This window comes from Pleurotus ostreatus (genome assembly GCF_014466165.1).
Source record: "Pleurotus ostreatus strain PC9 chromosome Unknown scaffold_4, whole genome shotgun sequence".
NCBI lineage: Eukaryota > Fungi > Basidiomycota > Agaricomycetes > Agaricales > Pleurotaceae > Pleurotus > Pleurotus ostreatus.
Genome location: NW_023503159.1, coordinates 2,879,102 through 2,905,692, shown reverse-complemented (window position 1 = coordinate 2,905,692; position 26,591 = coordinate 2,879,102). Strand labels below are relative to the sequence as shown.

Below are 26,591 nucleotides of genomic sequence, written 5' to 3'. Positions count from 1 at the left end.
TGAGGAGGGGAGGAAACGGAGCGTGGGAAATTGGACTGCAAGATCACAGTTCCTTTTTGCTGTCTGGTTGCCACATGGTGACCGTGTCCGAGTCCGTGCTTTCTTTCATCATGCGTATCGCGTACCTGGCCATCAGGTTTTTCCAAGCCCAAAAAATCACGAACAGACTCGAAGGGCAATACAACTTCCAATCCATTGTGGTTGAGCCAACACCGGCGATGAGTTGAACTCTTCATCAACTCTGGCTCTCCATCATCACAATCATTCAAGTGCGGTGATTCATCAAATTGTCGCCGCTGTCAGGAATTAACCTACCTTGACTGTTGAAATGGAGCCCAATCCCGCCTGCCACCATTGCACGTTCGAATTGGGTTGAAGCGGACTGAGCGCGTCAAGGCTGGGCGCTGCCCTCTCCTGACACGCCCGGTATACCAACCTGATCAAAGTGCGATCGTAATCGAGTGGTTTCAAACTTTGAAGCGTATCATCTCCACAAGGCAATGAGCTTCCTATAAACGGATGGGAACGATCAGGAGCGCAACTCGTGGTTGAGCTTATGCCATGTGCCTGGACGACGTAAAAGCCTGACCTTTTGATGAACCTTGTTGAACGTGAAGTCGATGGATAACAACGACACCACGTACCCTATCGAAGCCCGTCTTTAACTGATTCATAATGGCACTCATAAGCACTTAACGCCACTCGCTGCTCTTTGAGAGATGTGAAACAGGATGGAAGTAGATGGGACGGTGCCAGGCGTGGCACATTCAGTGAGTCAGTTACTCCCCGTACAAACGGTTCCAGCAGGGATTCACTGGGCTGGTAGATAGGCCGCCTACCCCGTCCTTTGCTCTGGGATGAGTTACTGTTCGGCGTTACTGTTTGTACGCTCTCTACTTCGATCACAGATGGGCGGTCTCCGCTTCCCCCACCGGCCGGAATGAATAAGGTCCCGCCGAACAAGACACCCGAGTTTCTACGTACTTTGAAGAAGGTTATTTGAAGGGGTTTCTTCGAGAAACAGGGTTGCCAAACTGTATTATCCGTTATCCGAAGTCGAGTAACTGAAACAAACCGTGTGAAATTTGAAACAAACTACACAACTGTTATTGGAGGGAGTACATGTCGTCGAAGCGGCATCTTCAGGGGTAACACTTAAATGTCCAAAAGTACTTGGTTCAACTTCTGAAACTCGGGATTCGTCCGTATGCTGCGGGCCGGAGGAGAAAGTCAATGCATGGTCCGCAGAGAGCAAGTTCTACGGAACGTACTATTCAATCAAACCCTAGGCAGACCTGAAAGACCTGAAGCACTGAAGCAAGCATGGAGCGCGCTAGGCTTAGCTACCAACCCAAAGACCATCAACGGAAGGAACATGAATACACAATCTATTACTCACCGCCACTACACTCGTATTTGCAGTCAACCTGACCAGTAGCGCATGCGGTCTGTTGGATGTTGACTATGCCGAGGGAAGGGAGGGCGGGGAGGGCGGTGGGGACGCAAGGCAAGGCCGCCAGTAAAACGGCCGTCGGAACGGGAACAGGGATATTTGGGGTCTCGGCCAGGCTGCATGCAACAGGCCCGGCATCTGCTTGTGCGTAAGACACACAGAGAGTAGCGAGTGTTACTAGAGATGCGAGAAACATTGGGGTAGTCGAGGGATACTTCGAAAGGACCAGGTCAGGCTGAAGAGAGACATCCAATCGTGCCCTACTTATACTTAACGATGCTGCCAATATCAGGGACGCCCGAAGCCCATATCGCCTGATAGTGATAATCGACTCGAAGCCCACCACTCGTCAGAAACGACGATAGATGATGGGTAGATGAGGCTTTGATCCATGAAACGGTCTCTTAAACTTCAACTAGAAGTCGAGGCTATTCAAGTCTCAACCCAAGTTAGGCGTATGTGTACCACCCTTTCGCGAACATGTATCTCTATTAGAGACAGTACCGGAGAGACAGTCCGGGTGACCCCTGGGGAACGCTCGAATGGTGTGATTCCCCCAGAGAAAGCGTCATGCTTGGAGCATCGAACCTCCTGGGTTCATTTGTGGGGGGAGTATGGAAGTCGTGCGCATTCTATGAAGAAGCTGGAGACGTCGGCGGCGTATACGACGAAGTCGCCAGCATCAGAAGGCCATAGCTTAGGGGTGGGCTACGGCCTGTACAATCATGTAAGCGCACGCGCCGCGTTAGCCTCGATCTTTTAGGGCCCGGTCTGCTCGTCGAGATGTTAGTCCCTACCTGCCAAATTTGGCTCCCACGGTTGGACCAAACCTGGCCCAAACCTACTCCAAACCGACAGTTTGGTCTGCTGTACCAGGGGGTTTGCGGGTGGGTTAGGACCTTCCTGTCACATTATTATGTCAGCGTTAATATACCTGGTGGCACCTTGTATCAACTGCATTATCTATTCCCTCCAATAAACAGTACTACAGCTTGTGGTGTTTATTTATTAATGAATGTTAGTGGTGAGATAGCAGGACGAAGAAGTGAAAAAAGGACAATCCGTGGCTCGAACCCGCAACCTTTCCGTGCTAAAAAGTAGTACTCAAGCGCGCAAACCGCTAAACCAACGTACCACATGTTAAACTCTTTTGGACTAGTATATCACCTACTGAGCCGGGATACTTCAGGTCGCCGACAAGAAATACAAGAAATACCGAAAGCAGAAGTTTGCATGTATTTACTTTGTATCTATTGCCGCTTTCCCACCATGATGTCTGTGACTTATTTGTGACGATTCCCAAGCGCCCTGAGCAGACTCCAGCGCTAGGTTTTGTCAAGTTCAATCTCCGCCAACCCCAGGCCCGAGGGACTGACATCTCGACGAGCAGACCGGGCCCTTAACTAAGGTGAATGCCACGGCCCACAGAAACTTAACTCCAGTCGCCAGTACGTCCCAGCGCTAAGGATTGAAGGCAAAGGAGATCGGGTGACTGCAAGACTTTCGTTGACAGCGGCGGCTCCTCCACTGTTGAAGAGGGTGTATCGAGCTCCTCGCCTATCAGTATGCTAGTTAAGTGGGCAGTAGGAAAGTGGTCGAACCTCAAAGCTTCAGGACTCTGACCAGGCTCCTAGAACCAGCCACTCGTACGATTTTTTCAAGCACGTGACGCGCGCTAAGGCGCGATGTAAACAAGTACATCGTCAAGCGAGCTTGAAACTCTCGACAGAGCGGCTGGCAAAATATGTCGCCGAGACCTCCGAATCTCTTCCCATGCCTCTCGTCTGGAGTGACATCAGTTGATGCTTATTTGCTTATTTAATTAAACTTCCCACAATCAATAAAACCTGAAGTAGTAATTTTACTGAGACCGAAATTAATTAAATTATATGGTACATGTCCGACTCGCGACGCGTCTGGAGTATCGAAGCCGTACGCGAGCTCACGTCGAGGTACTTTAACAAGCGGGCATGCTTGTTTCAAATCCAAGTAGCAATGGCCATCTACTGTGACCGGAAAGACGTCGTTGCCTGCGCACCAACAGGGTCTGGAAAGACTCTGTCCTTCTGGATTCCTCTGATCATGGCGCAGGCGGATGGATTGAAGAAGATTATGATCGTCGTTACTCCGTTGAACTTGCTAGGCCAGCAGAATGTGAACGAGCTGGCATTAGCTCATATCCGAGCTGTGGCAGTCAATAGCGAGAACAATTCAGCTTCATTATGGAAGGTGAGGGATTTATTACTTACTATTTTCTTTACTAAGATGTGCCACGATGGACAGGACATCAAGACCCATCACTTCGACGTCGTCATCATCAACCCCGAGATCTTAATGGGCAGTGACGAGGCTACGGTGCTTCTTGAGGATCCGAAATTCGCGTCGTTGATACTACACATCGTCTTCGATGAGGGACATTGTATTAGTGAATGGGGGAGGTTCCGGAAAGATTATTCTCGCCTGGGTGCTCTCCGACACACGATTCGATCAGTCGAGAAGATTCCGTTCTATGTTGCGTCTGCTACGTTGCCAAAATCCATCCTTGCAGATATTGCGAGCATACTCCGGCTTCGAGACGACGAAACACGATACATATTGCAATCGAATGACCGGCCAGAAGTCGCTCTACTAGTGCGACCGTTAGTCTATGCTGCCAACAGCTACAGGGACCTTGAGTTCCTCTTGCCAGGCAAACCGTATTGCAATGACGCACCCGAGAAGTTCATTGTTTTCTTCGATAATATGAAAGAAGCAGAGGCGGCGCGGGATGCCCTGCGAAAGCGGCTCAGTACCATCAATAAGAGCCGAGTGAAACACTTCCACTCGACGATGACACAAGACTACCGTCGAGAAGAGTTGGAACGGTTTCGTCGGCTCGCCAGCAGAAGTACCCTAATAGAGCTAGGAGAGGCTAGGAGGCATATGCTAACAACGCGTGATTTATCCCAACAAGGACATAAACTGTCTGCCGTAGTCTGCCGAGGCATAGCTGTCACAAGTGACTCAGGTTCTCGGCAAAGGGCATGGGAAGAGATTCGGAGGTCTCGGCGACATATTTTGCCAGCCGCTCTGTCGAGAGTTTCAAGCTCGCTTGACGATGTACTTGTTTACATCGCGCCTTAGCGCGCGTCACGTGCTTGAAAAAATCGTACGAGTGGCTGGTTCTAGGAGCCTGGACTCTGACAGGAGTTTCCACCGGCTGATCCCAAGGCTTTCAATCTCAGCGAGTCCACGTGGTATCATATTTAGGCGTCTGTCCGGATCCAGTCGCGGTCTTCTATTCGGTTGAACATCAACTAGGTTGAACTCCTCCTTCCTTCAAGCACGAAGCCTTCGGTGCTGTTATTTCACTGCTGCCTGCCTCTCCGCGCAAGCTTCTCAAAGCTGTTGAGCTTGGACTTCCGGACGTGTACTCTTGGACAATACGTGGATGCTCTCCAACCGGAAGAAGTTTGGCCGCGCTTTGCCGTTGCGAGCCATCTGGACCAATGAGGTCCTTTCGACTCGCATTCACCCCGGAACGCTCGCGTAATTTACGGTGGGCTGTGCAATTATCTCTTCTACATGCCAAATTGGGACCAGAAAACACTCCGAAATTACCCTCCTGCACGCTGCATCGTCACGCATTTCCGACATGGATTTGATACCCTGGCAGGGCGTGAGTGCAACCTCGCGGTGGATACAAGAAGACAATCCCGTACTTTCTCAGCCATTTACCCATATACGATACGCGGTGCAAGCTGGCTGTGTGGGCTTACGTATGTTTTCTGTCTCCGCGGAGTCGCGACGCGCCCAGGTGCTCTAGACATGATTTTGAAAATATCATGTCAGCCACATTGCAGCTACAGAAATGAAATAGTTCACAAGCTTTGGTTCTTGTTCTCACTCGTCTCCAGCTGGTACCGGGCAGTGTGTCGGGCAACCTTGACGATTCACTTTCACCCCATGGCGTAGACTTAACCTCTGGGCTCTTCGATAACTGCACACTGTGCGGCTGGCGGCCTGCAAGCTTTACTCTGGCGACTACTCCTCTCGACGTGGCAAACGGCAGCTGTCTCCCTAGGAGGCATGTCACCCATGTGAACCCGAACGATTGATTAATTAGCGACGTCGGGAAACTCTCCTCAAAATCACTGGTAGAATAGCTCTCCCAGAGACTTCCACGGTTATGACATCGCCTGCCTCCAGCGATTGCCTTTCTTCCATGCTCCAACCGTGTTCCGAAACCTTGTGGGTGCTCTGCAACAAACAACATGACTTCACCCGTTTTGTTTTCCCTTAGATCGAAGCTCCCGTATCCGAAGGCGATCATGTAGAACTCATCAACCGGTCTACGTTCTTAATGAAGGCTTTCAGGAAGATTAGCGCTTCTCTATCAGTTACAGGACCCTACATTAAAATGTGTTGCTCGTCCCAGGGCGCGAGGTACAAGCTGGCCGCGGATGCCTCAAATGATACTCGGTGCGACTGTCTCCGCGAAGCGTTAGGTGGGTTAGTCACGCTCCGATCTTACGACATCCCCCTGTCATTGTACGATCAACGCTGCTCAAAATACAACGTTGACCACACTGCGGTATCGAATCAGGAACAAATTACTATCATCGGTTCTATAGTTCTCGCTTCTGATGACTGAACACTAAGAACACAGAGTTCTCCGCGATCACTGTGCCTTGACTAGCTAGCCGACTAAACACTGGCCTCCTCAATAAACCTCTACCTCTGGCGGGATGCGTGTACTAGTGCTTCATCATTCATGCTTTCAGCACGATGGACTGGTCCTAGTTCTCTTGATTTACGTGAAGCCGAAAGCCGCATCTTCGAAGAAACATCAAGAACTCGTTGTCCTCGTTGGCCGAATCACTTTGACTGAGAAACCTGCATTGAGGACGCATGGCATTGTCACGGCCATTGTCATCTCCTGTGATCCGATTTGAAGCCTCTGGAAATACCTGGTACGGACACTGCTGGTCTACTTGCTCCCATTGGTCCAACTCCCTATCTGTAACATCAGAAGCGTCGGTAGAACCAGAAACCTTCACGTCTACTCTCGACTTGTCGCCTTATGAGTGGGGTCAAGAATCATCCGGGAAAACCACGCTTGACAGCGAGTTGCGAAACTTACGCAAGTACCTCTTCTTCCTTTCCCATAACGCCGCGCCGGATACAAAGAATACTGTGGTCCTCTACGTATAAAAGCAAGGATAGCAGTCGAAGTATCCTCAGCAACTTACCAGTTGAAGCAAACCGAGCTCATATATCAGTCATACTCAGTAAACATGCGCTTCACCGCCCTCTTCGCTCCCATCGTCCTCGCTGCTGCCGTCTTCGCAGAAACGACTGTTTGCGGGTTTGACGCAACCGCTACGAACCCAGGCCTCGGCGGCATCCTCGACATTATCAGCCAGCTCACTGGTATCCTTGGCATTCTGAACGGCTTGCCCTTGATTGGCACGCTCCTCCCCGGCTTGAACCTTGGTGGCTTGTTGGGCACCCTCAACGCCATGAAGGTTCCCAACAACCTCTGCGAGTTGAGTGGAGGAATCGCAGTTAGTAAGTGGAAGCGTAACAAATTCATGTTCAACAACTGATTCACTTTGACAGATGGAGCCTGCTCTTGCTCTGCCTAAATGGACTTACTTGTAAATGAGATTTTCAGCTCCACCGCATCCGTTGGATAAACACTAACGATCTCTCTTAGAAGCAGCCATGGGCTTCCCGGTCCGGTTCCAATTCGTCGACAAGGTGATATACGAAAATCGAAATAAACCCATATATAAATTCTGTGATCTTGTCGAGTTTGTATGATTACTATGCAATGGGAGATGTTCTTGCGTGTCTGTTCATTCCTGTTCCTTCATGCCGGCGAGTGCCAAGACGGTGGAATTATTTGAATCTCCGCGAGCATCACCTTGACTTACTTCTCCGTTGAAACAGCAACTGACAGCGCGTTGGACGGAATACTCCCTGGATGCAGGGTTTTATCATTGCTGCGAAGATTAGTTTTGACCATATTTCAAAACTGTAGTGGCTACCTGTGCTCTCGCCGTGTACTCAGAGACCTATCTCATCGACAAATACATATCCAAGTCGACAATTTATATTCATACTCCAACTTTGAGCCACGAACCAACAAATGTACCATTTATTCTTGGAATCATATTGGGAAATCTCGGTCTGATGATGTAGACCAAGGGTCAGTTAGAATTATCTAGAAAGCAGTTGACAAGGCCTACACGTACTATATCTGGTTGGGTTGATTGCTGTTAGACATATTCACGCCTCGGGGCAAGCGCAGGCTCCATCTATAATATGAAGGAAGCGATTAGATCCTTTTTACTGCGGAAAATCAGGACTGACCAGTGCCAGTGCCACCCGTTAATTCGCAGACGCTGGTTGGCACAGCAGGCACTGTGATGCTACCGGCATCGCTGAGTCCGCTGACGGCAGGGAGGCCCTCAACGAAAGCTACGAAACCTGCAATACCTGCCAACGTGGAATCTGCCTGGCTGATGCCTGCAGCGCACACACTCGCTTGGGCATATGCAGAGGCAGCGAGGACGAGAGAGGCGAAGACGTATGAAAGTTGCATGTTGCTCTGAAGGTGGGCTTTGGTTGAAAGTGGGTGCTGACTCGCTGGAGATTGTTGTCCCTAGCCCACAGGCTTTATAGAGCCGGTATAGCACCAGTGCAGCCCAGTACTATGGCGGTACTACTGTAGAGCCGCCATGACATTGTAGATTGGTTAATCAGCACAACCGGGTAGTACATGGGTGGAGAGAAGGCGACGGACCGGAGAAAGAAACGGAAGAATTTCAGCCTTCCTCGCTGGAGCCCTGTGAAAGCACATATTTTTGCCATAGTCCGTTGACCTCCTGTGAACGTTGGAGTAGATGAGATTATCATTCGTGTCACCCTTCTTGTGTCCATGCGAAATCGGTGTGTCCAAACACGTGGGAGGATGCTCACCGAAGAATATTGCACTGTTGTCAGTATTGGAACGTCACAAGCTGAATGGACATCCAACTACATGACCAGTAGTTCGTGGGACGTTCGTGGGGGAGCCGACTGGCAACAACTGCGATAGGCGACTCGCTTTAGGTGGCCAACGTCCAGAAACAATGCGCCGAACTCCCGATATAATACTCAGCAGAGTATCAGATTGCTGTTCAACTCTATTCGGGAGTGGATGATGGATGAAAGCAAAGAGCTGGTCTAAACTGATTTCCCCCCTCGAATGACGTATTCCTAAGAAGAAATTGTGAGAAGAAGATGGAGCGGGAAATATATGAACGAGGGAATACTCGGAGAAGTCCCTTAGAAGCCACATAAACGAGGAAGATCGGCTGGAAAGATGCGGAAGGTGTCCGATCAAATGTAAAGTGCTGATACATAACCTATCGGTATACATATAAGTCAGGATATAGCGCAACGAGCACCCTTAACTTGGGTGTCGCTATGAATTCGCGTCGACGATGATCGTTTAGGTCACATAATTGGGGTTGTCGTGGCAAGGTCAAACGCAGGGCATGATTTGCAGGCAGAAGTATCAGTTTCCACGATGGGTCTGACGGGGGTTCGCGTTTGAACAAGGATGGCTGATCAGATGGGAGTCGGTGGGGAATGTAGTAGCATATATAGATGTGCTCACACCTACCCAAAATAAACGACGTTCTTGCTGGTCGAAGCCGACGCTCAGCGCTGATAGGGAACTTTGGGCCGAAAGGCCATGTACTCAGCTGCAATCGAGCCCGATGTACTGCTCCATTAGAACCCTTACTTATAGATACTGACCTATCATAGCATGCATCGACCAACAGCAAGTGAAAGCAAAAGCGGAGAAGACTGAAAATTGTTCATGTATTCCAAGAGCTTCTGTGTACCTAGTGGCGTGGGTTTCTAAGAACGATGGAGATCGTGAGTAGGATTCAAATCTTCACCAGCACGGGGAAGAGACTAACAGAACGACATGAGAGAGAACGTGTGCGGCGGGATCTCTCACACTAAATTGGTCCTGAGCAAGTACACTCAGACTGGGGAACCGTGGTGGAGGAGGGAGCTGTAAGTATTCGGGACAATCAGCAACGACGTTACAAGGCTAGTAGCCCAACGTACGAGTTATATCGACACAGCCAGTAGATTGCTGACCCGGACAGCCATGACTACACAGGTAGCTACATAGGGAAGTCCCCCCGACCGTAGAGCTACACGGCGCATTGAGAGTCCATGGTGCCCCGCTGCAATCTTGAGCCATTGTGAGGGTGGCGATGCTTACAAGTGCAAGCATCGAAGCGAGTTTAAATTGCATACTGAACACTGGGTAAGCAGGAAATCTAGTATGAGTAAGTTGGATTGCAGTACGCGCAGGTTTACTCGCCTTTTATACGCAAAAATCGGACTCTCTACGCCTATAACAAGGATGCCAGTGTACGTTAGGCATCCTTGTAATCACAGTAGTCTGGGGATGCTGACTCCCGGGCATAACTTAACGGGGACCTTGACCCAGGAACGACTCTATCCCTTGAACGACGGGCTCGGCTGTGCCCACATATGTCTTATTCATGATCGTCTTTCAAGCCTGGGGTGGATTTGGGGTGGGGAGCACTTCGCACTTGTTTCAGGTTGCCCTCCACTTTCCCATTTATCGAGCCGAGCCACGCTCGATACCCACAGTTCATTATTAAAATCCCTACAGATAATCGCCGCCCTAGTATAACATGCGATGTGAACAGGTTCGACTTTGGCCATGAATACCCCCGACGAGACCTAGCCGAATTTGCGGCACCGCAACGTATCTGAAGGTTCGGAGGTCTAGAGTTGCATCCCAGGGATAAGCTGTATCCCGGTTGAACGAACTAATCGACCTTGATATCAGCGCAAACATCTGTCGCGAGATGGTGATGGATATGTGGAATGTGTACTGCACTCCCAGTAGACGCGAAATTCCGACTATTCGGGGTCTGCTCTAGCCTGATGCGAGAAGATTATTCGATCCATAAAGCGGTCTTAAAAACACGCACGGCACGGTGCTTCTCCGTGGAAGTGGTCAAGTTTGCCTGCCGGTGACCAGTGAGGATATGACAAATGGCTGACGGAGGTTGATGTCCTTAGGCCTTGATGGGTAACCCCAACCATGATGCTAAGATGCATCATCGGACCATGTCGACGGCGCGCACAAAGCTGGAATGTTTCATCAACAAACTTGCTCCGACATTTGTCCGAACAACTCGATGGAAGGGCAAGAACGCCTACGGTGAGAATCATCGGCTTCGGTAACACACGGAGAAAGAAAAGACACCACAGCTCGTTGCCCAGATGGACTTGCTCAATTAGGCGTTTATCAAGATCGTTACTGAGGTTTGAAAGCCTGGGCTTAACATTGATCACTGACACCAATAAATAATCGCGTGCGTTGAAAGCATGACATCAACTGGTACTGGGAAAGGAAGGTAAGATAGCAATAATGATGACGACCACTCGCCTGTCGCTTGGCGTAAACCACGGTTTTAGAAAAAGTTAATGTACCTCTAGGAGTAAGTATATGTATCCACAAGAAGAGAAAGGGGTAACGGCCAGAACACATCATGAAGATTCGATTTCGAACTCGGTGTGCATGGGTATTGATGTAGCGGGTGGTGGTTGTGGCGACAGGGCCTCGGTAGTTTCGGGCGCCACCATTTTACGTCGTTTCTCGCCAACCTTCCAGATCACATCCTTGAGTTCCTGTACAACATCGCCGGTAGGACCCCATTTTTCCACGCCGCTTTCGTCACTATCGACGCTCATGGCTAGACCGACTCCAAGCTTCCCACCACTGCTTTCCCTCTTCTCTTTCATGAGTTTAATTCGTTCCTCGCGGGAGAGCTTGGGCCGATCTCGAGTAAACACGGGCATGCTGCCGCTGTCACTCTCGAATACCTCTTCGGCCCCAATCGGAGGGAGATGTTGCGCAGACGTCGACAACAGCAGATGAGCAGTTGCATCGTCCATACCTGTGGGTTCTGGCTCCCCATTGTCAGGGGACAGGATGGCCAGGTCAAGGGACATAACATGGGTTTCGTCATCGACCTGAAAAGAGGATTCAGCCTTATCAGAATCACTACCGTGATCTTGACCGAGGGCTGGAAGTTCTTCCTGATCCTCTGCGCGCTTGTGAGGGGAAACAATGTCAAGCAAACGCTCTCGACCTCTTTCGCATTCGCGAAGCGCTAGGCCGAGCTCCCTGCGAAGTCGTTCGTATGATTGAAGAGAAGCAAGGCCAGCAAGACCTTGTGGATCGTCAGGCGACGGATGGGGAACTTGGGTATTAGGAGGCGCTTCCCGAAGTGTAGTAACCGTTTGCAAAAGATATTCGCGAGCGTCAGTTAAAGCGGTGGAGATAGCTTCAACGTGAAGTGCAAATCTCGATAGCTGACTCGGCATAGGAGCGAACGTCGGGGTACTTGGACCAGTACTCGACGACACGGAAGATTTGTATAGACCTTCAGACAATATATCTTCAGGATTGTAACTAGTCCGTCGTGACTGGGTCTCAGGAGTTGGTGTCTGGTCTTTGACTCGGCGTGCCTCTGCTTCATCCAGGGACTCTGACAACCGGGCGGACGCATCGGCAAAGGTAGATGCCAGCAGACCCATCACAGAGCGTACATTCTCCCAATAGGCTTCGTCTTCTTCATCCAAGAAACGTAGAGCCAAGAGATAAGAACATGTATATCGCTTAGATGATAGTGCGGCTTGAAGGGCGAGATTGAGGGCGGAGATGGAAAGGGGGTGGCGGTTGGTGTGAGGGGAGGTGAAATGAGACCCTGATGCCATGATTGAGGGCGATGAGCGTTTAGACGACAAGCCCAGAGCTTCCATGCCAGCGGATTGTCGTTTCCGCCGCAGATCAAGAGCGGCAACACCGAATGGTATGTAACTACTCGAAGCCTCATTCTCAGCTTCAGCATCCGAGTCCTCCTCCTTAACACCTGCAAGAGTAGCACCAGAAGTTGAAGGTGTAGTAGGCGCACTGAAGCTCTTGGTTGAAGAGAGCGATGACTTGAGAAGGGTTGACAAATCAGATCTCCGTTTCTCTCGACGTCGTGAGGGCATAGGCGGGCTTCCAGCTACTGCCAAGGAAGCGTAAGAACCGTTCCACGTGGATCGCTTATTGTAACCGCCGGCTACTGTACGCTGCCTTGATGGTGACTGGGATGTTGAGAGGGAGAGGGGACGCGGGCTAGAAGGTTCGAGGTCGTATGAAGTCTTGGTCGGTGAGGGGGGAGCGTACATCTCGGAAAGTTGAGGTAACTCCGAGGGCGAGGTTAACGCGGATAAAAGTTGTCGTATATTGTCGCATTGGGATTGGGTAGTATGTAACGAGGAGTTGAGGGCAACGCGGAGGTGTGATAAAGGAGAGGACGGCGTAGTTGGGCCATAGAATACACTGGGCGTGATTTTCAGGACGCAAAAACCAAGAGAAGTTTCAAGGGTTCTTACCTTCGTTCTTCATTCTCGAGCTGGTGGATTGCATCATGGATAACGGAATCCCATACATCGCTGGCGCTAATGAGCTCTTCCAGACTTTGCATGGTCTTGGTTTGGCGACTTAGACCTGTCTGAGCTAGGACGGCAGACTGAATACTCACTGGTGCCATGTCGTGTCTCTGTGTCCCCTCCGAGGTTGCTTGTATGTAAGCAGCCCCAAACACCAACGCCGACAACAAGTAGAACCCCGCACCGAACGCCGCCACTGCCAACACTAAGAGTCCGTGGTTGTATCGGGTCGTTACATCCGAGTATTGGTTTGTCTTGATGTTAGCGTCCTGAGGCAGAGGAGGTTGATTGTAGTCCAAGCTACGCGACCGGCTCTTGCTTCTGAGCTGGCCTGGGATGCAAGGAGAAGAGGGTCGGCGAGAGGCAGATAGAGATGATGATAGAAGGGAAGAGGAGATCACATCGTACTTGAAACGCTCGATGAACGGACTGGGTTGCTGAGAAAAACGCGTCGTGAAGAGGTTGCTAAGGATCTGCAGTACATTTAGCTTTCCGCTCCAAATTGGGTCGACCATCACGAATAGAACTGTTGCTAATCTCCCTAGCCTATGTAATAGACCGCGAGTGCAGTTGAAACTCACTTCGAAGATGTCCAGTATCCATGATGGCTCCCGCGGTACTGCAGTATGCTCGTCACTGAGCGCGTCAAACTCGTCGTCTTGCGGGAGAAAGTCGGCAGATCCCCCAGGCATCAACTTGGAAGCTTCACCGAGTTCTACCGTGACCTTGAGCACCCGCCAAATACGCTGCAAGTGCAAGGCCGACTCACCGTTCAGGTACATCTGAAGAGGATGTTCGTCATATACGGCTTGGGCCATTGATGGCAAAGTAAAGGGCCGTCGGCGTCGTTAGATAGTAGACCGTTAAATACCAGAGAGAACGAGGAGGAGGAGGAGAGGAGGAGGAGGAGGAAAAGAGCGTGATGATAGTCAGGTTGAGGAGAACGACCTGGTGAATATCAACATCAAGTTCTGGGAAACTTCTCCGCAGGTTCGCTCTCGCTTGGAATGGCCCATTGTGCTTACGTAAGGACCATTGTCACTCGCTAAGAAGCTCAATAGGGGCGCTAGTAGCCACTATTTGCAAGCCAGTAGCTCTTCCAAATTCAAGACTAAGAGGCACTAGTAGGATATGGAGCAGAAGTTTTGATATTCATAGGCATGCATAATTTATATCAAACAAAGGAACTATGAACTACCACCCGTGATCCCAAATGAATGTGCTTGGCTCTACAACAAAATATTAGAATGATTGTTGGCAAGATAGCTGGATTCACGCTTACTGGCTTTTGGGGTAATCTGCATTTACTGGAGGATGTATCCAGCAACACCCTCGTCCGAGTAGCCGAGGTTCGTGATGGCGTTATTGCGTTCGTTCCAGTTGGTGGTGTAGAAGTGGTCGACGGAGCCACCGTGGTACAGACGATACAATGGGACGGCCCCGCAAGTTTGAGTGCTGAAGATGTAACCAGCAACGCCCTCGTGTGTGTAGCCGAGTGTGTTGGCGGCATTATTGGCTTCCAACTGGTTGGTGGTGTAAAAGTGGTTGGGGCGGGACGGGTTGTAGAGGCGGTAGAATGGAACAGTTGAATGGGCCGGGCTGGGGAAAACACGGCCAGCCTTGCCCTCGGTCTCGTAGCCGCCGGCGTTCTGAACCTCAACTGCGTTGGTTGTGTAGAAGTGGTCGGTGACCGAGCGGCTGAAGGCACGGTACAAAGGTACGGCGTTCCAGGAGTTGGGGCAACGAGGAGCGGCCTAAATAAATTGACTGTCAGTAAAGCGCAATGGATTTGCTGAGTGAGTATACATACATCAGCAGCCTCGACCTCCTTGACCTCGGCGGGGAGAGCAACAGCCTGAGCTGCGATGAAGAGGGAGGCAACGACGGCGAAGGAGAACTTCATTGTAAGGACTAGTGATGATGTTCGATGCTGATGCTAGAACTTCGAGTAGATGCGATTGCAACCTGAGGAAAGTAGGTGCGTATCCGTACCCTTATATACCTTCTGAGCGGGCGGGTACCCTACGCTTTCAGAACGTTCGAGCTTCCTATGTAGAACGGTGGAAGCCTGATAACTACACCACAGGCACGGTGGCAGCATGGACGACTCGTCCAGTCAGCGGGCAAATTCTTCTAAGAACGCAATACCACCGTTCTAGGGCATCGCCCCCCGCTGCGAGATATCAAGTGCACTAGCATGCAGCACTGGGCGCTCACCCCCAATCGACTGTGCTGGTGTCATTCATTGTGTTTACCGTGGGATTGGAATGGTAGACGGAGTAGACTCAGACACGGGGGTATCTACTCCATTGTCGTGATATTTCCTAGTCATTGACTTGATCGTCAGTTCCACTCAACGCAAAAGAGTCTATACCAGCTCACCAATCTATCTCGAGCCATGCGGAAAGGATCACAAGAGTCCGTAGCCAAGTCACGATGAGAGAGTCTGGAAAACAGACACGCCTGCATGCATTATTGTGCTACAAGTACCAATAGAACGAATACGACGCATGTCGAGTTTTTGTGAAGTGTGGAGGTATATCACAAGTCGTCCACAAAAATTCGGCAAGGCCCGAGACAACATGAAACCAGTTGAAACTTCCGCGTCGAGGCCGAGCTTTAGAATCGTGTGGGGTGCAGATTACCGGCGGATGGACCGCTGGGACTGCGGTAGAACGCCTGAGACTTGGTCACGGACTGGCATTGAACGCGATGAGTCAGGATTCGAGTATCAGCGTGCACATTTCAATAAGGAGAACTACGCGTTGCTGCTCACTGGCCAATATCAGCAAAGAACCCATCGGGGCATGTACTCCCTATCGTCTGGATTTGAAGGAGGGAACCGTAACTATGGATCTGAACATGACGGTGGAGCCATGTTCGTCTGACTGAGATGCAGAGTTTCCGAAAAGCAAAGAGGTTCTCCGTGAGCTTAAAGACGGTCTTCAGACCACTGAGTGAGCATTATCGATTCATCTGGGAAAATTGTTAGCGCTATAAATCGTGAGGATGACAACTTTGGTTGAACGCCATTGGCGCTCGTCGCAAAACCTTGAGTTTCTTTCCAGCTTGCGACGAGTTCCTGTGCAGGTAAATGCTGATATTGATAAGTAGAATACATTAATAATAGAATTGGAATGTAGGTCATTAAAGTAGAAAAGAATCGATGTATGCTACAACTCGTAGTAATTCGATGAAATTCATGGTCAAGATGAGTCATGGGTCGTAACCCGGGAGGTGCAGAAACGGTTAGGCGATCAGCTTAACACTATTCAGTACATACGATAGAATCCTGGGCGCCCCTCGATTGGTGGAGCACGGCCTTCGCGGACAGCCTTGTTCTTGTAGTGGTAGAACACAGTGAGGGCACAAGTAGTGAGGATGATGACGAACTGTGCGCTGATAGCGACCCATACTAACGTCAGAGAACAATTTTCAGATGCTTGTTCAAGGGTACACACGTAGAAACTCACGTCCGGGCCTATAACCAGGGGCATCCTTGGAACGGAAAACCGTGGACGCTACAATTCCACCAACACCAGCCCCACCGATGGTAAGAGCTGACGCAAAGGAGCGCTTAGTGTATCCAGTGACATTCATTGTTTTGCATGTAGACACCTGCGAACGATGGACGCTCACCAAGGACAGCTGGGATGTTGCCGGCACTGCCGGCGACGCCTAAAAAGGAACCGAAGTACCGAACAGCATTGTGGGCGTGGAAGGCAGTCTTAGAGTTAGTCACAATCAACAGTTGCAGCTGTGAAAGAAGATAATCATACTGATTGTCGTCGATCATTCAGTAGATCATGGTAGAAAAGGTTCCGCTCCGTCAGGTTCGCGGCCTCTGCACGTCAACACTTACGGAAAGAGATGGAAAGCAGTGGCACTCGCAAATGCCTGTATCGGCCGCCTGTGCGATTGGGATGGTTTACAGTGTTGTTCCGCCGATAGGATTCGCGGTCCTGCGACGCGACTAGTTTCCTAGTGTTAACGGCCACTATCAGACATAGCTGAGAGCAATACTTCCTGTTCCTGGAACACGCGTTGTGAGCTTCGCCTCCTAAGCACGGACTTACATTCAACGACTCACTTACAGCAAGGCACGTTGCAGACCGTCAGGTACTTAAATTATCAACCAATTATAGGGCAAGTCCACAATTGGGACTCGGAACGACGTACCGCTGGATAGTCTCCCCTTCAGAAAACACTGGGACTGTTAGTTCGGCACCGACTGTCGCGATGCAAGTTGAAGGTGCGTCAAAGCTCGTCAGCGTGTGTTTTCAGGGACACCAAATTCTGTATAAGGACACTCCTATCGTACATTTTCTGAGAAGGTCGGATTATAAGGACCAAGTCAAATCTAGGGTGCGCGACCAACCACTTCCATTAGAGTACGAAGTCCACGCTACCTGGAAATGAGTCTGCCAGGCAGAATGAGGATTGATGAGGGATTGAATGAACTAATGGGGATGAACTCACAGTGCTGTCGTCGCTAGTGGTACGCCAGGCATTGGATTTGAACGCACTGAACGATGAACGATATTTGGATGCTATGAAATGTGTTTGTAAGTCCCCGTCCACGAAGCGAAGGGGTCACAAACTGAGAGTATGTTTGCCAACACTCGACGAGAAGAGAGTTAAGCCATTGATGGGTATGTTGTCGGCCGGTAAGTATTCCTAGAAATCGATATCCAATGATGAGATCGATAATGATATCAATCATCAAAAGAGACCCACTCGAACGATCCAATGCTCCCATCCTTCTCTGTTCACCTTCTCATAGACGCCAGGGTTCCACCAGGTTTGGGTATCGAATTCTGGATCAACCCAGTGGTCCTACACCCAACGCAAGTGAGAATTGGCAGTAAAGCATCCCGAACTCAGTATTCACGTAGTAATCTTTGTAATCAACAGAAAAGTCAACTCCCGCGGAGTCTTGCAACTGGTGCTGTTGGAACCGATCCAAGCCGAAGCCATTCGAATATTGGGCCTTGAACGTATACGTGGAATTCCCGTTGTTATTGAACATCTGCATGTCTTGTTGGAAGTCGATGGAATCTGGAAGCATTTAGCAATGCAGCGGGGATGTGTTATATAGCAACACTGACAATTGTATGTTGTACCACTCTGCGAATCCAACCCACGAGGTTGGTAGGACAGCATCCGCATAGAAGAGCCAGCATGGTTTCCCGTTCGGTGGCAGTCGACGAAGTAATATCCACAATATCCACTAGTAGGCCCCAAGAATCGTGGCGCGCCGTCTGACGAGCGCCGCAGACTACCGCGGTCGATGGCAACGGTATATACAACGCCGCCTGCATTAGTGAACTCTGCGGCAGTCTTACCCCTGCAATCGGTGCCAGTTGCGTACGAGTAGAAGTCGGTGTACCAGTTTAGGTCGTACTTCTGGATATACGCTGGATCTGTGGTGGTGACGTTGTAATGGCCATCCCTCCTCCAAGCGAGCCAAGTGATTGTGATGCGGGTCGTATTATCGAGCGTGCCCCTGCAGTGCAAAAGTGAGCAAAAATCGAATACTTGAAGGAAAAGATCGCGAACTTACTTCTTGAAACCGATCACACCGGTGGGTGGGTCAAGATTGGAGACAAAAGCTCTCAAATTTTGTGCCGCAGAAACGGCACGAGAGATGGAGAGCACAGCTTGCTCGTGGGGTTCAACTGCCACTGTAGACACTGAAAAGGATTCGTCTGGAGGAGCCTTTCCGTCCTTCTCAAGAGCACCCTGGACCAGCTCGTGAACCTTGGCTTCGCTAGGAACGTTGTTGGAAGTGATGTGCACCACACCGTTTGCTCTATCCCGGTGGATGAGTGAAAATCGACATACGATCAATATGGCACTGACATGTACACCAAGAGTGGAAGTTCATCGGCCAGTTCCAGACTTGGTATATCGATGGGTGTATTGGTGGCTTTATGGACGGTTTCCAAGAGTGCGCGGCTTGGCCTGAATAATGCAAGAACAGTCCTGGCACGTAGCAGGACGTTGATATCGTTTTCGGACAGCGTGTGGTCCCCGTCCGTAAGAGCTAGCACCGTAAGAGCCGACGCACATGTCTTGGGCTTGTGTGAAGAGACGGATGTGAATTGGGCAAAAATTGTGAAATACATGACCAGCTTACATCGGGAATTGTGTCGCATCTCTCGACATCAAAGTTGTCGACTTGCAGGGCCTTCACGAAGTCGTCTGAGTATGTGCCAACAAGGGCGATGTGAGGCTTAGTAGGAGAGTCAGACATCATCCGAGAAGGGCTGATTGTCGATCCATGGTTTGGGGAACTGGCTTAAATAGTGGAATGATCCTGCGAGCTATCGATGCGCAACGGCCACTCGACCGTCGCTCTCGCCATACTTTAGTTCGGCTTGAATTCGGTCGAAGGTGATGGAAGCCTTGGGTGGCATATGTTCACGTATTTCTGCTCGGGTGTTGAATTCTCCGTGCACCCCAGAACCAAGAATGTCAACTCACCAGTGTCAGCTGGTGGAAGTCCTCGCCGTCGCCATCGATTATTATGTCTTCTGACCGACTTCTGATGTAGCCTTTGGCCACAGTTCGGTCCCCAAAATGGAGTCCATGGCCGGAACCATCCAAGCCCCGAGACCCCGCAGGCAAGAACATCACTTTCATCTTGGTTCACCAATGGACGGTGGTGAGCTGTGACTTTGGAGCCAACGCATATCTCCTCCGCTAGCACGGTACTTGAGAGTTGAATAGAAGACTCAGTCGTTTGTAGTCCATATATGATGGGATCAGAATTAGAGGATTCAATTGAATCAATTCTAGTCAGTTTAGCGCCCAGCTATCGACGTGGCGCTTATTTACCAAAGGCTTGTTGAATCACCTAGCCTCAGCGGCATAGCTAGTGGAACCTTTGGCCGTCAGAGTTAGTATGAAGCTGTTGCTCCTCAAAAGTTCGTGCAATCATTCTAGATACTCGGCCATATGAATGAATAACCGGGGTACTTCAGGTGACGGCCATGGGTATGCTTTGTTGCGACTTCGCCAGAATACCCGCTGGAGATGGCATGGGCTCGCCGTATGCAGTATTCGGTAATGCATTATCTCCGGTATGTTCAATGTGTCTTCAGGAAGCTCTTCGAAGCTCATATTGCAGCAGAAGTAGCTATTCTTTTGACGTTTACTCCACCGGAATGGTGGCATTGCCTATGACATACAATGCGTGCAAGTGCTACCCTCGATTGCACAGTTCTCCTACAGCTGATATACTAGCCCAAGAACTACAATGACGACTGTTGAACCAGGAAGCTACGACATAACCATCATCAACCGTGTTCTCTCCACAGGGGGGAGACGCTTGCGTTCACCTTCGAAGGCAAAGGTAACCTCATCACGGTTATCCCTTGGACAAGCGATAATAAAAGCAAGCTGTGAGATTGCTCTTTGCCTCTATAGCACACCTAACGATAAAAGGGTCGCCCCTGCTCAGTGGTCCGCCAAGTTAGGACCTCTTTGACCTGGACGTTCTCTCCCGCGTCTGATAGTAGCTCGTAGATGGCGACGCACGGTAGAACGGCCGTCGACGTTCGTGGATGCCACAAAATATGGCAGATGCTGTGTTGCTTGGGCTCTCATCAACGCGTGGTCGACAATGCCATATGATCGGTCCATTGGGGCAGCTTGATGCATAGAAAGGCCGCAATCCCAATAGGACAGCCGTCGTCATACTCAACCGTACCTCTCAGGCGTGCGCGTAACAATTACCGACAAGCTAGGCGTCTTCTTTGCACCTATGCTCGCCTGTTCGCTCAACTGTCGTGAACAACTCCATCCATTCAAATGCTATCTACGCCGTCTATACTGTGCGATCACGCTGCAACTCCGTGTAAGCAAAGCACCGTCAGTGTGCCATTCTAAGTCATCTACGTTTGTTTTCCGTTTGTGTTCCGAACAAAAGGCGTCATACTTCAAGCCTCATTCTCCGTTGCAGCACGTCCAGTATTCGTCCATCTGGCTCAGTCTTGCATAGACGGTCGTAGTCATACCAAACGAGCGTCGAGTCTGATGTGGTGACGACTTTCTGTTGGGCGTACGAATATATTATCGCTTTGCACCCGAACTGAGTATTGTCGCCCTCGCGTACGACGTGCGGTTTATGTCCTATCAGAAGCTGGGGGGGTTGGTGATAGTTATGTCCGGGAACGAACGTAACGGCGAAGTTTGGGAAGACGTACTGTGTCCGGATATGTCACGGGCCGCTTGTAGTTGAGGGACACGGACTTCAAGATCAAAGAGACGCCCTTGCCACTCATCATGTCTTTCGCTTTCTGAGGACCGCCTATCTCACGCCCCAAAGCCAGCATCCAGTGAATGCGTCCCTACGAAGGACGCGGTGAGGTACGCCCCCCTTTCTTATACCAAAATACAACTCACAGATTCCAGGTATCGAACTAAAGGCATCAGGTGAACTAACAAATCATCCGGAAAGAACAGGCAAACTCACGATAGTTGACATTGTTGACATGTCTTAATGTGATATACGATGAGAGATGGATCCAAGCTACACGGAGGCAGAACTCACTGGAAAGAATCGTGTTCACCCCATTGCACTGTCTGCTCCCAAAACGACTCTGGGTCGTGTCCGTGATCCGTCAATAGCCGACGGCCTGCTTCAGCGGGAGAGACCTCGTGCTTCGTCGAAGTAGTCGAAGTCGAATACTGCGCCGAAGAAGGGGGCTCGTCCGGCGAGGCAGGGCCCTGTGTTCCTGGAGCGATGTGGAATGGCGACGATGGGTCGCGGAAAGCAGCCTGAAGTGCCTGTGCTCTAGGTTAGCCAACAAGTCCAAATTCTTCTGGGGAACTTACGCTGATCGTGGAATTATGACGGGTCCATCGAAAGAACGAGCAGGACGCCTTCAACAACGACCGCGTTCGGAGACTGGCCATTGACTAGCCCGGTCCGTGCGTAAAGGCGCAACCATAACTCCAGGCACGTGCCAGCCTCGAAGTTTGAAAGCCCGACAGACTTCCCGCTATCGACTGCCTAATATGGTCAGTCCCTTGCCTAATCCGTCATCGAGTCTTTCCATGACGGAGACTTTGTCAACAGTTCTCGACAGCCGACGAGTGCCGAGCCATGGACAGCGAGAGTATAAGTACGGGGCGTGCTCGAAATTTAGACCCCACCCTTCTTTCTTTCCTTCCCTCATCATTCGATCCTGGTGATCTTCTATCAACTTTCTTTCCACATTACTATACTTCCTGCGACTGGTATCGCCTCAGTTTTCTTTAATTTACACACACACACGCCTTTTGAAAATCTTCCGTAACGACCACTTCACTTGATTCGCCATGGTTGCTGTTTCTTCCCGCCTTGCTGTTCTGGTCGCATTTGCCTGGTTTGCGGGTGTCACAGGTGCCCCAGTTCAGGATACCACTTCCAACGACCTTAGCCACCGCGCAACTCACTCGGATCGTGCCCACAAACATTCTAAGCCTCCGGTAATCCCCGCTCCGAAGGGCCACAAGGCGGCCAAGGGACGTAGCCATAAGCAGCTTAAAGAGGCTCACAAGCGCGTACGTTGCTTCGTTTCGCCACTCCTCCCTGTGCTCATCGGAATGTTTACAGTCAGCCGCCAACATGTTTGCATCAAATCCTTTTGCCAAAATGGCCGCATTCGCCATGAATGGTCCAGCCCGGCGTCAGGGTGGCAGCATCTCCAAACGCCAGCAGGCCCTGCTCTCAGCGTCAGCTACGAGATCGCACTTGGGTCGTCGGGACCACGATCACGATCACGACCATGATGACCACCACCGCCACCACCACGATGAAGATGACGACGATCACCATCACCATCACCATCATCATGGCCGTGACTTTCTCAGGCTGAAAGCAGGTGGCGAGCTTGAAATCACTATCAGTCGTAGAGATGAGAGCACCAAAGGCGCTACAGGAACAGTGGTCATCATGGTACGAGATTCCGGATGTATGCGATCCATCAACTGATCTACCCACATCGACAGAGCGGATCTACCAACTCGCCGGATAAGACCTTGGCCTCTATGTGTATGGAGCCAGCAGAGGGCAAACTTCTCCTTGATGCTTGCGAGAAGAAGCAGACCGAGATGAGGATGGTCCACGTGTCAAGCGCCGACCCAGAGAACAATTCCGACAAGGCCGTCCAATTACAGGTTCCCGTCTATAACAAAGATTATATGTTGACGCAGGACTACTGTGCTACATATGACAGGGACCCGCCAGCGACGGGAAGCCCGATAGAGATGCGTCCATGTGGGGAAGAGAATCAGTCAAAGAGTCAAATGTTCTCTTTCAACCCAGAGACCAACGAACTACGGCCTGCCAAGTTTAGCGCTGCTAACGATGCATCGGGTATCGCTCAGGTTAAGGAGGACAAGGGCGGGCTTGCTCAACGTGCCGATGCGGACAGCGTCCAGATGAAATTCGTTCCTACGAACGAAGAAATACCGGAGCCGTCGAGCACAAGCGCGGGATACACAAGTACTATCACAGCCACCGAAACCTCCACCTCAACGGCGACCGTGACAGTGTCTGCGACTCCCGATACTTCGTCATCATCCTTGATGACGGATACTTCCGCGACGACGTCCACAACGGTAGCGCCTTTGGCCTCCTCGACTATGCCTGCAGCGCTTGATATCATTCTGGAGACCCCAAGTTCCGCCAGTGCTCCTTCAGCTTCTTCAACTTCAGTTGAGCCCACTGCAACGTCAACTTCTTCCACCACAGCGCCCACTGCAGATGTTTCTGCGACGTCAACTTCCGTGGATGCTGCTGCAGTCGCGTCCAGCATTGCCGTAGGCGGCGGATCAGTGAGTGATGCTTCGCACTCATTTGATGGTATTTCCCCTTACAAGTTGGTCTTTCACCAGAGTTCGTGAATGCTTGTGTGTAGTTATTTTTAAAGTACTGTGATTATGTCTGTGAAAGTTACATAACCCTGTGACAATGATGTGACGGTTTTCACGAAAGGACGATTTTGCGAGTTTGACCCCATCCTTGCTCCCCGCTCTTCTTTACTCAGTTTTCTGGGTCACCACATTCCTTACCACCGACACTCCTTCACAGAACTGCAGTCATGATCTCCCACAGACGTGCACCAGCAACGCACAATCGCAAATTCGCCAGGGTCCCAGCTGGAATTCGCCTTCACCCCCGGTTCAGCCCAACGGCCATCTATCCAGGCATGACTGAGACGGATCTGGAGCCGACTCCTACTTCAACGCCCCGTAAGTCGTTTCTACATTGTATCAGCCTTGCTAGGTCTCATAGAACCTGTAACATCGCAGCCAGCGTCACTCCTCCCTCTACACCGGTAACGACCTCGGGTCCTGTCACCACTCCCAACCCAGTCAAACCCCCGCCCCGACCTGTTACTACAACGCCCGCTGCTAACCGTCCAGTCACACCAGTTGTTCCGACCACGACCGCGACCACGATCCCTCCCACTGTGGCTGTCCCTACTGTCCTCCCCACTACTACAGAAGGAGCCGCTGACGCTGTTCTTAGCACCCCTACTACCACGACCCCACTGACATCCGTTGTAGTTGCAACGCCAGTCTCAAATGGTGGAACGACAACATCCTTGCTAACCCCATTGTCCACATTGTCAAGGAATGTCGCTCCCGCTCTTGGGACATCCTCCTCTTCTGCCGCCATCGCATCCTCTTCTGCAGCGCCAGACTCAGGGCCATCTAGCTCAAGCACTGGCGCCATAGTTGGGGGTATCGGAGCCGGACTTGTGGGGGTTGCACTTGTCGTGTTTGGGGTGTTTTATGCAGTTGTCAGTGATTATTTTTATTCCTTGTGGATCCACTAACCGTCTGAACAGCGGCGTTGGCGCAAGCGTAGTGATGAAAATGCCTTTGACCCGGATAGCTTCCGTCGTTCCGCAGTCCTTATGAACGACCCACCCACCCACGAGGATACAGTTAGCCGTGGATATAACCCACGTCCACCAAGCATGATCGAACGCAAACTCGCCAATAGTACTCCCGTTAATGCTGGGTACGGCGGCCCTCACGGTGGATACGGTGCCACAGGATACAATAACTACGGCTCATTCGGTCCTGGCGAAGTAATGTCTCCCCCACCCACCTCTGGGTCTCCTGATTATCATTACAACAACAATGCCGCATCCTACAATGCTGTCTCGCCGTATGCACAATCCCCTTTCACCCCTGCTTCTCCCGGCTCTCCGCATGTCGCGCCATATGACTCTGCTTACTCCCACGTCGCAGGCGTAGGTGCCGCAGGCGTACTCAATCGACAGCTCTCTGCCGGCCCCGTCCATGGAGACCACTTCAACCGGGTGCCATCTTATGGTCCCGACGATAGGCAGGGTCATGCGTCTCTTGCCACCGTTAGTTCCGCACCACAAGGCGACTACGTCGACCTCACTCGCTCGAGCGTCAGCCCGTATCAAGCGACCCAATATGCCGAGATATCTAAGCAGCTGAACACGGCTGTTCCCGCCGGTTTGAGCACACCAGCCGTCAATCAATATATGGATGCTGTTGCTGCAGAACCGTCTCCGTTCGCCGATCCTGAACCATCCCGCTTCTCCAGAGCCTTACCATCGCCTTACGACCAACCCGCTCCCTCCCCATCCTCTGACCTTGAATTTCCTGCCCCGCCCACCCCCGCCGCTGTGCAACATGCTCGCGTTGATTCTATCCCGCCGTCCCTCCCAGAGATCCATGTTCAGGCCCGGGTTTCAGGTTACGATGACTTCAACGGACAGAAGGACAGATTCCCTACGACCCCCGTCCCTAGCCCCCTGGCTAGCAGCCTAACTTTCGAGGCACCAACCGCGGCCGTGGCCCCAGCTCAAGGACAACCACCTGCTGCAAACGAAGCCCCGAAGGCTCCTCAACCTAGCGCTCCTGCGCCTGTTCAACGCCCCACTCCGCCAGCCAGCGACAGACCTGCTACTGTCTATGACGAAGGCGACGCCTACGGTGGCTTCTAAACCCCTCGATTCCACGGTGACTTTGAACTATGGAAACGCGACGGTAATATTTTGTGCGATAGAACGATATGCATATACACCAAGCAATCTTTTGAAAAGACTATCTCTCGTACTCGCTACCCTTGGCCACAGCGTGTGCCTGCGGCTACGGCTGTGGTGTTCTGCGATCACCTATATCCTCTTGTCTATTTCTCGATCGGGTTTGTTGTTGATTTCTTGGATGCCAAATGTCGGCAGGAGGGGTGCAGGCGATATCCTCCTTGCTCGGTCAATTGCTTTGGGGCCTCAGTGTACCTATCTTTTTCATCCGTGCGCTTGTGTTCGTTGCGCCTTTGGGCCTGGGTCCACTTTACTTCTTTTGTGAATGGTCATTCATACTCTGGTCGCCTTGACGAACAGGGTTACGTTGGCTACTTATACCCTATTTACTATTTGTCAGTACTATATATCCTTGTCATTCGAATCGCAGTAATCTGTTGGCCCCTACATATTCTTTAGCCATTCGAAGCTTCAACACCGAGACCTGAAATGTCTTTCTCCAGCGTTTGTTTGGCTGGGAGTGCAACAAGACGAATCCAGCAACAGGTACTTTGTACGTGTGTCCTATCCCTGTATAT

The 26,591-nt window shown here is 50.9% G+C and overlaps 9 protein-coding genes across 9 annotated transcripts; 3 read left to right on the top strand and 6 right to left on the bottom strand.

Moving 5' to 3' along the window:
• Nucleotides 1-3,448: 3,448 nt before the first annotated feature.
• Nucleotides 3,449-4,576, top strand: PC9H_006803 (uncharacterized protein; the record flags this gene model as incomplete). The annotated part of the gene is made up of 1 exon (XM_036776344.1): nt 3,449-4,576. One exon carries the CDS (start codon nt 3,449-3,451, stop codon nt 4,574-4,576), a length of 1,128 nt encoding a protein of 375 aa, XP_036632363.1.
• A 2,153-nt stretch (nt 4,577-6,729) lies between these two features.
• On the top strand, nt 6,730-7,218 carry PC9H_006802 (uncharacterized protein; the record flags this gene model as incomplete). Its single annotated transcript, XM_036776343.1, has 3 exons — nt 6,730-6,999; nt 7,055-7,092; nt 7,152-7,218. 3 exons carry the CDS (start codon nt 6,730-6,732, stop codon nt 7,216-7,218), a joined length of 375 nt encoding a protein of 124 aa, XP_036632362.1.
• Nucleotides 7,219-7,726: 508 nt separating this feature from the next.
• PC9H_006801 (uncharacterized protein) lies at nt 7,727-8,042 on the bottom strand (the record flags this gene model as incomplete). Its single annotated transcript, XM_036776342.1, has 2 exons — nt 7,727-7,755; nt 7,811-8,042. The coding sequence occupies 2 exons, from the start codon at nt 8,040-8,042 to the stop codon at nt 7,727-7,729; spliced, it is 261 nt and encodes an 86-aa protein (XP_036632361.1).
• A 2,990-nt stretch (nt 8,043-11,032) lies between these two features.
• PC9H_006800 (uncharacterized protein) lies at nt 11,033-13,806 on the bottom strand (the record flags this gene model as incomplete). The annotated part of the gene is made up of 5 exons (XM_036776341.1): nt 11,033-12,878; nt 12,932-13,026; nt 13,081-13,461; nt 13,570-13,703; nt 13,758-13,806. The coding sequence occupies 5 exons, from the start codon at nt 13,804-13,806 to the stop codon at nt 11,033-11,035; spliced, it is 2,505 nt and encodes an 834-aa protein (XP_036632360.1).
• A 486-nt stretch (nt 13,807-14,292) lies between these two features.
• On the bottom strand, nt 14,293-14,891 carry PC9H_006799 (uncharacterized protein; the record flags this gene model as incomplete). The annotated part of the gene is made up of 2 exons (XM_036776340.1): nt 14,293-14,742; nt 14,799-14,891. 2 exons carry the CDS (start codon nt 14,889-14,891, stop codon nt 14,293-14,295), a joined length of 543 nt encoding a protein of 180 aa, XP_036632359.1.
• Nucleotides 14,892-16,260: 1,369 nt separating this feature from the next.
• PC9H_006798 (uncharacterized protein) lies at nt 16,261-16,784 on the bottom strand (the record flags this gene model as incomplete). The annotated part of the gene is made up of 3 exons (XM_036776339.1): nt 16,261-16,403; nt 16,462-16,548; nt 16,628-16,784. 3 exons carry the CDS (start codon nt 16,782-16,784, stop codon nt 16,261-16,263), a joined length of 387 nt encoding a protein of 128 aa, XP_036632358.1.
• A 544-nt stretch (nt 16,785-17,328) lies between these two features.
• On the bottom strand, nt 17,329-19,247 carry PC9H_006797 (uncharacterized protein; the record flags this gene model as incomplete). The annotated part of the gene is made up of 9 exons (XM_036776338.1): nt 17,329-17,409; nt 17,468-17,538; nt 17,590-17,665; nt 17,726-17,824; nt 17,880-18,046; nt 18,097-18,494; nt 18,552-18,800; nt 18,851-19,068; nt 19,128-19,247. The coding sequence occupies 9 exons, from the start codon at nt 19,245-19,247 to the stop codon at nt 17,329-17,331; spliced, it is 1,479 nt and encodes a 492-aa protein (XP_036632357.1).
• A 1,677-nt stretch (nt 19,248-20,924) lies between these two features.
• On the bottom strand, nt 20,925-21,910 carry PC9H_006796 (uncharacterized protein; the record flags this gene model as incomplete). Its single annotated transcript, XM_036776337.1, has 6 exons — nt 20,925-21,134; nt 21,199-21,342; nt 21,398-21,414; nt 21,468-21,490; nt 21,546-21,781; nt 21,830-21,910. The coding sequence occupies 6 exons, from the start codon at nt 21,908-21,910 to the stop codon at nt 20,925-20,927; spliced, it is 711 nt and encodes a 236-aa protein (XP_036632356.1).
• Nucleotides 21,911-22,315: 405 nt separating this feature from the next.
• PC9H_006795 (uncharacterized protein) lies at nt 22,316-25,974 on the top strand (the record flags this gene model as incomplete). The annotated part of the gene is made up of 6 exons (XM_036776336.1): nt 22,316-22,540; nt 22,593-22,934; nt 22,988-23,815; nt 24,028-24,232; nt 24,293-24,786; nt 24,835-25,974. The coding sequence occupies 6 exons, from the start codon at nt 22,316-22,318 to the stop codon at nt 25,972-25,974; spliced, it is 3,234 nt and encodes a 1,077-aa protein (XP_036632355.1).
• Nucleotides 25,975-26,591: the final 617 nt, after the last annotated feature.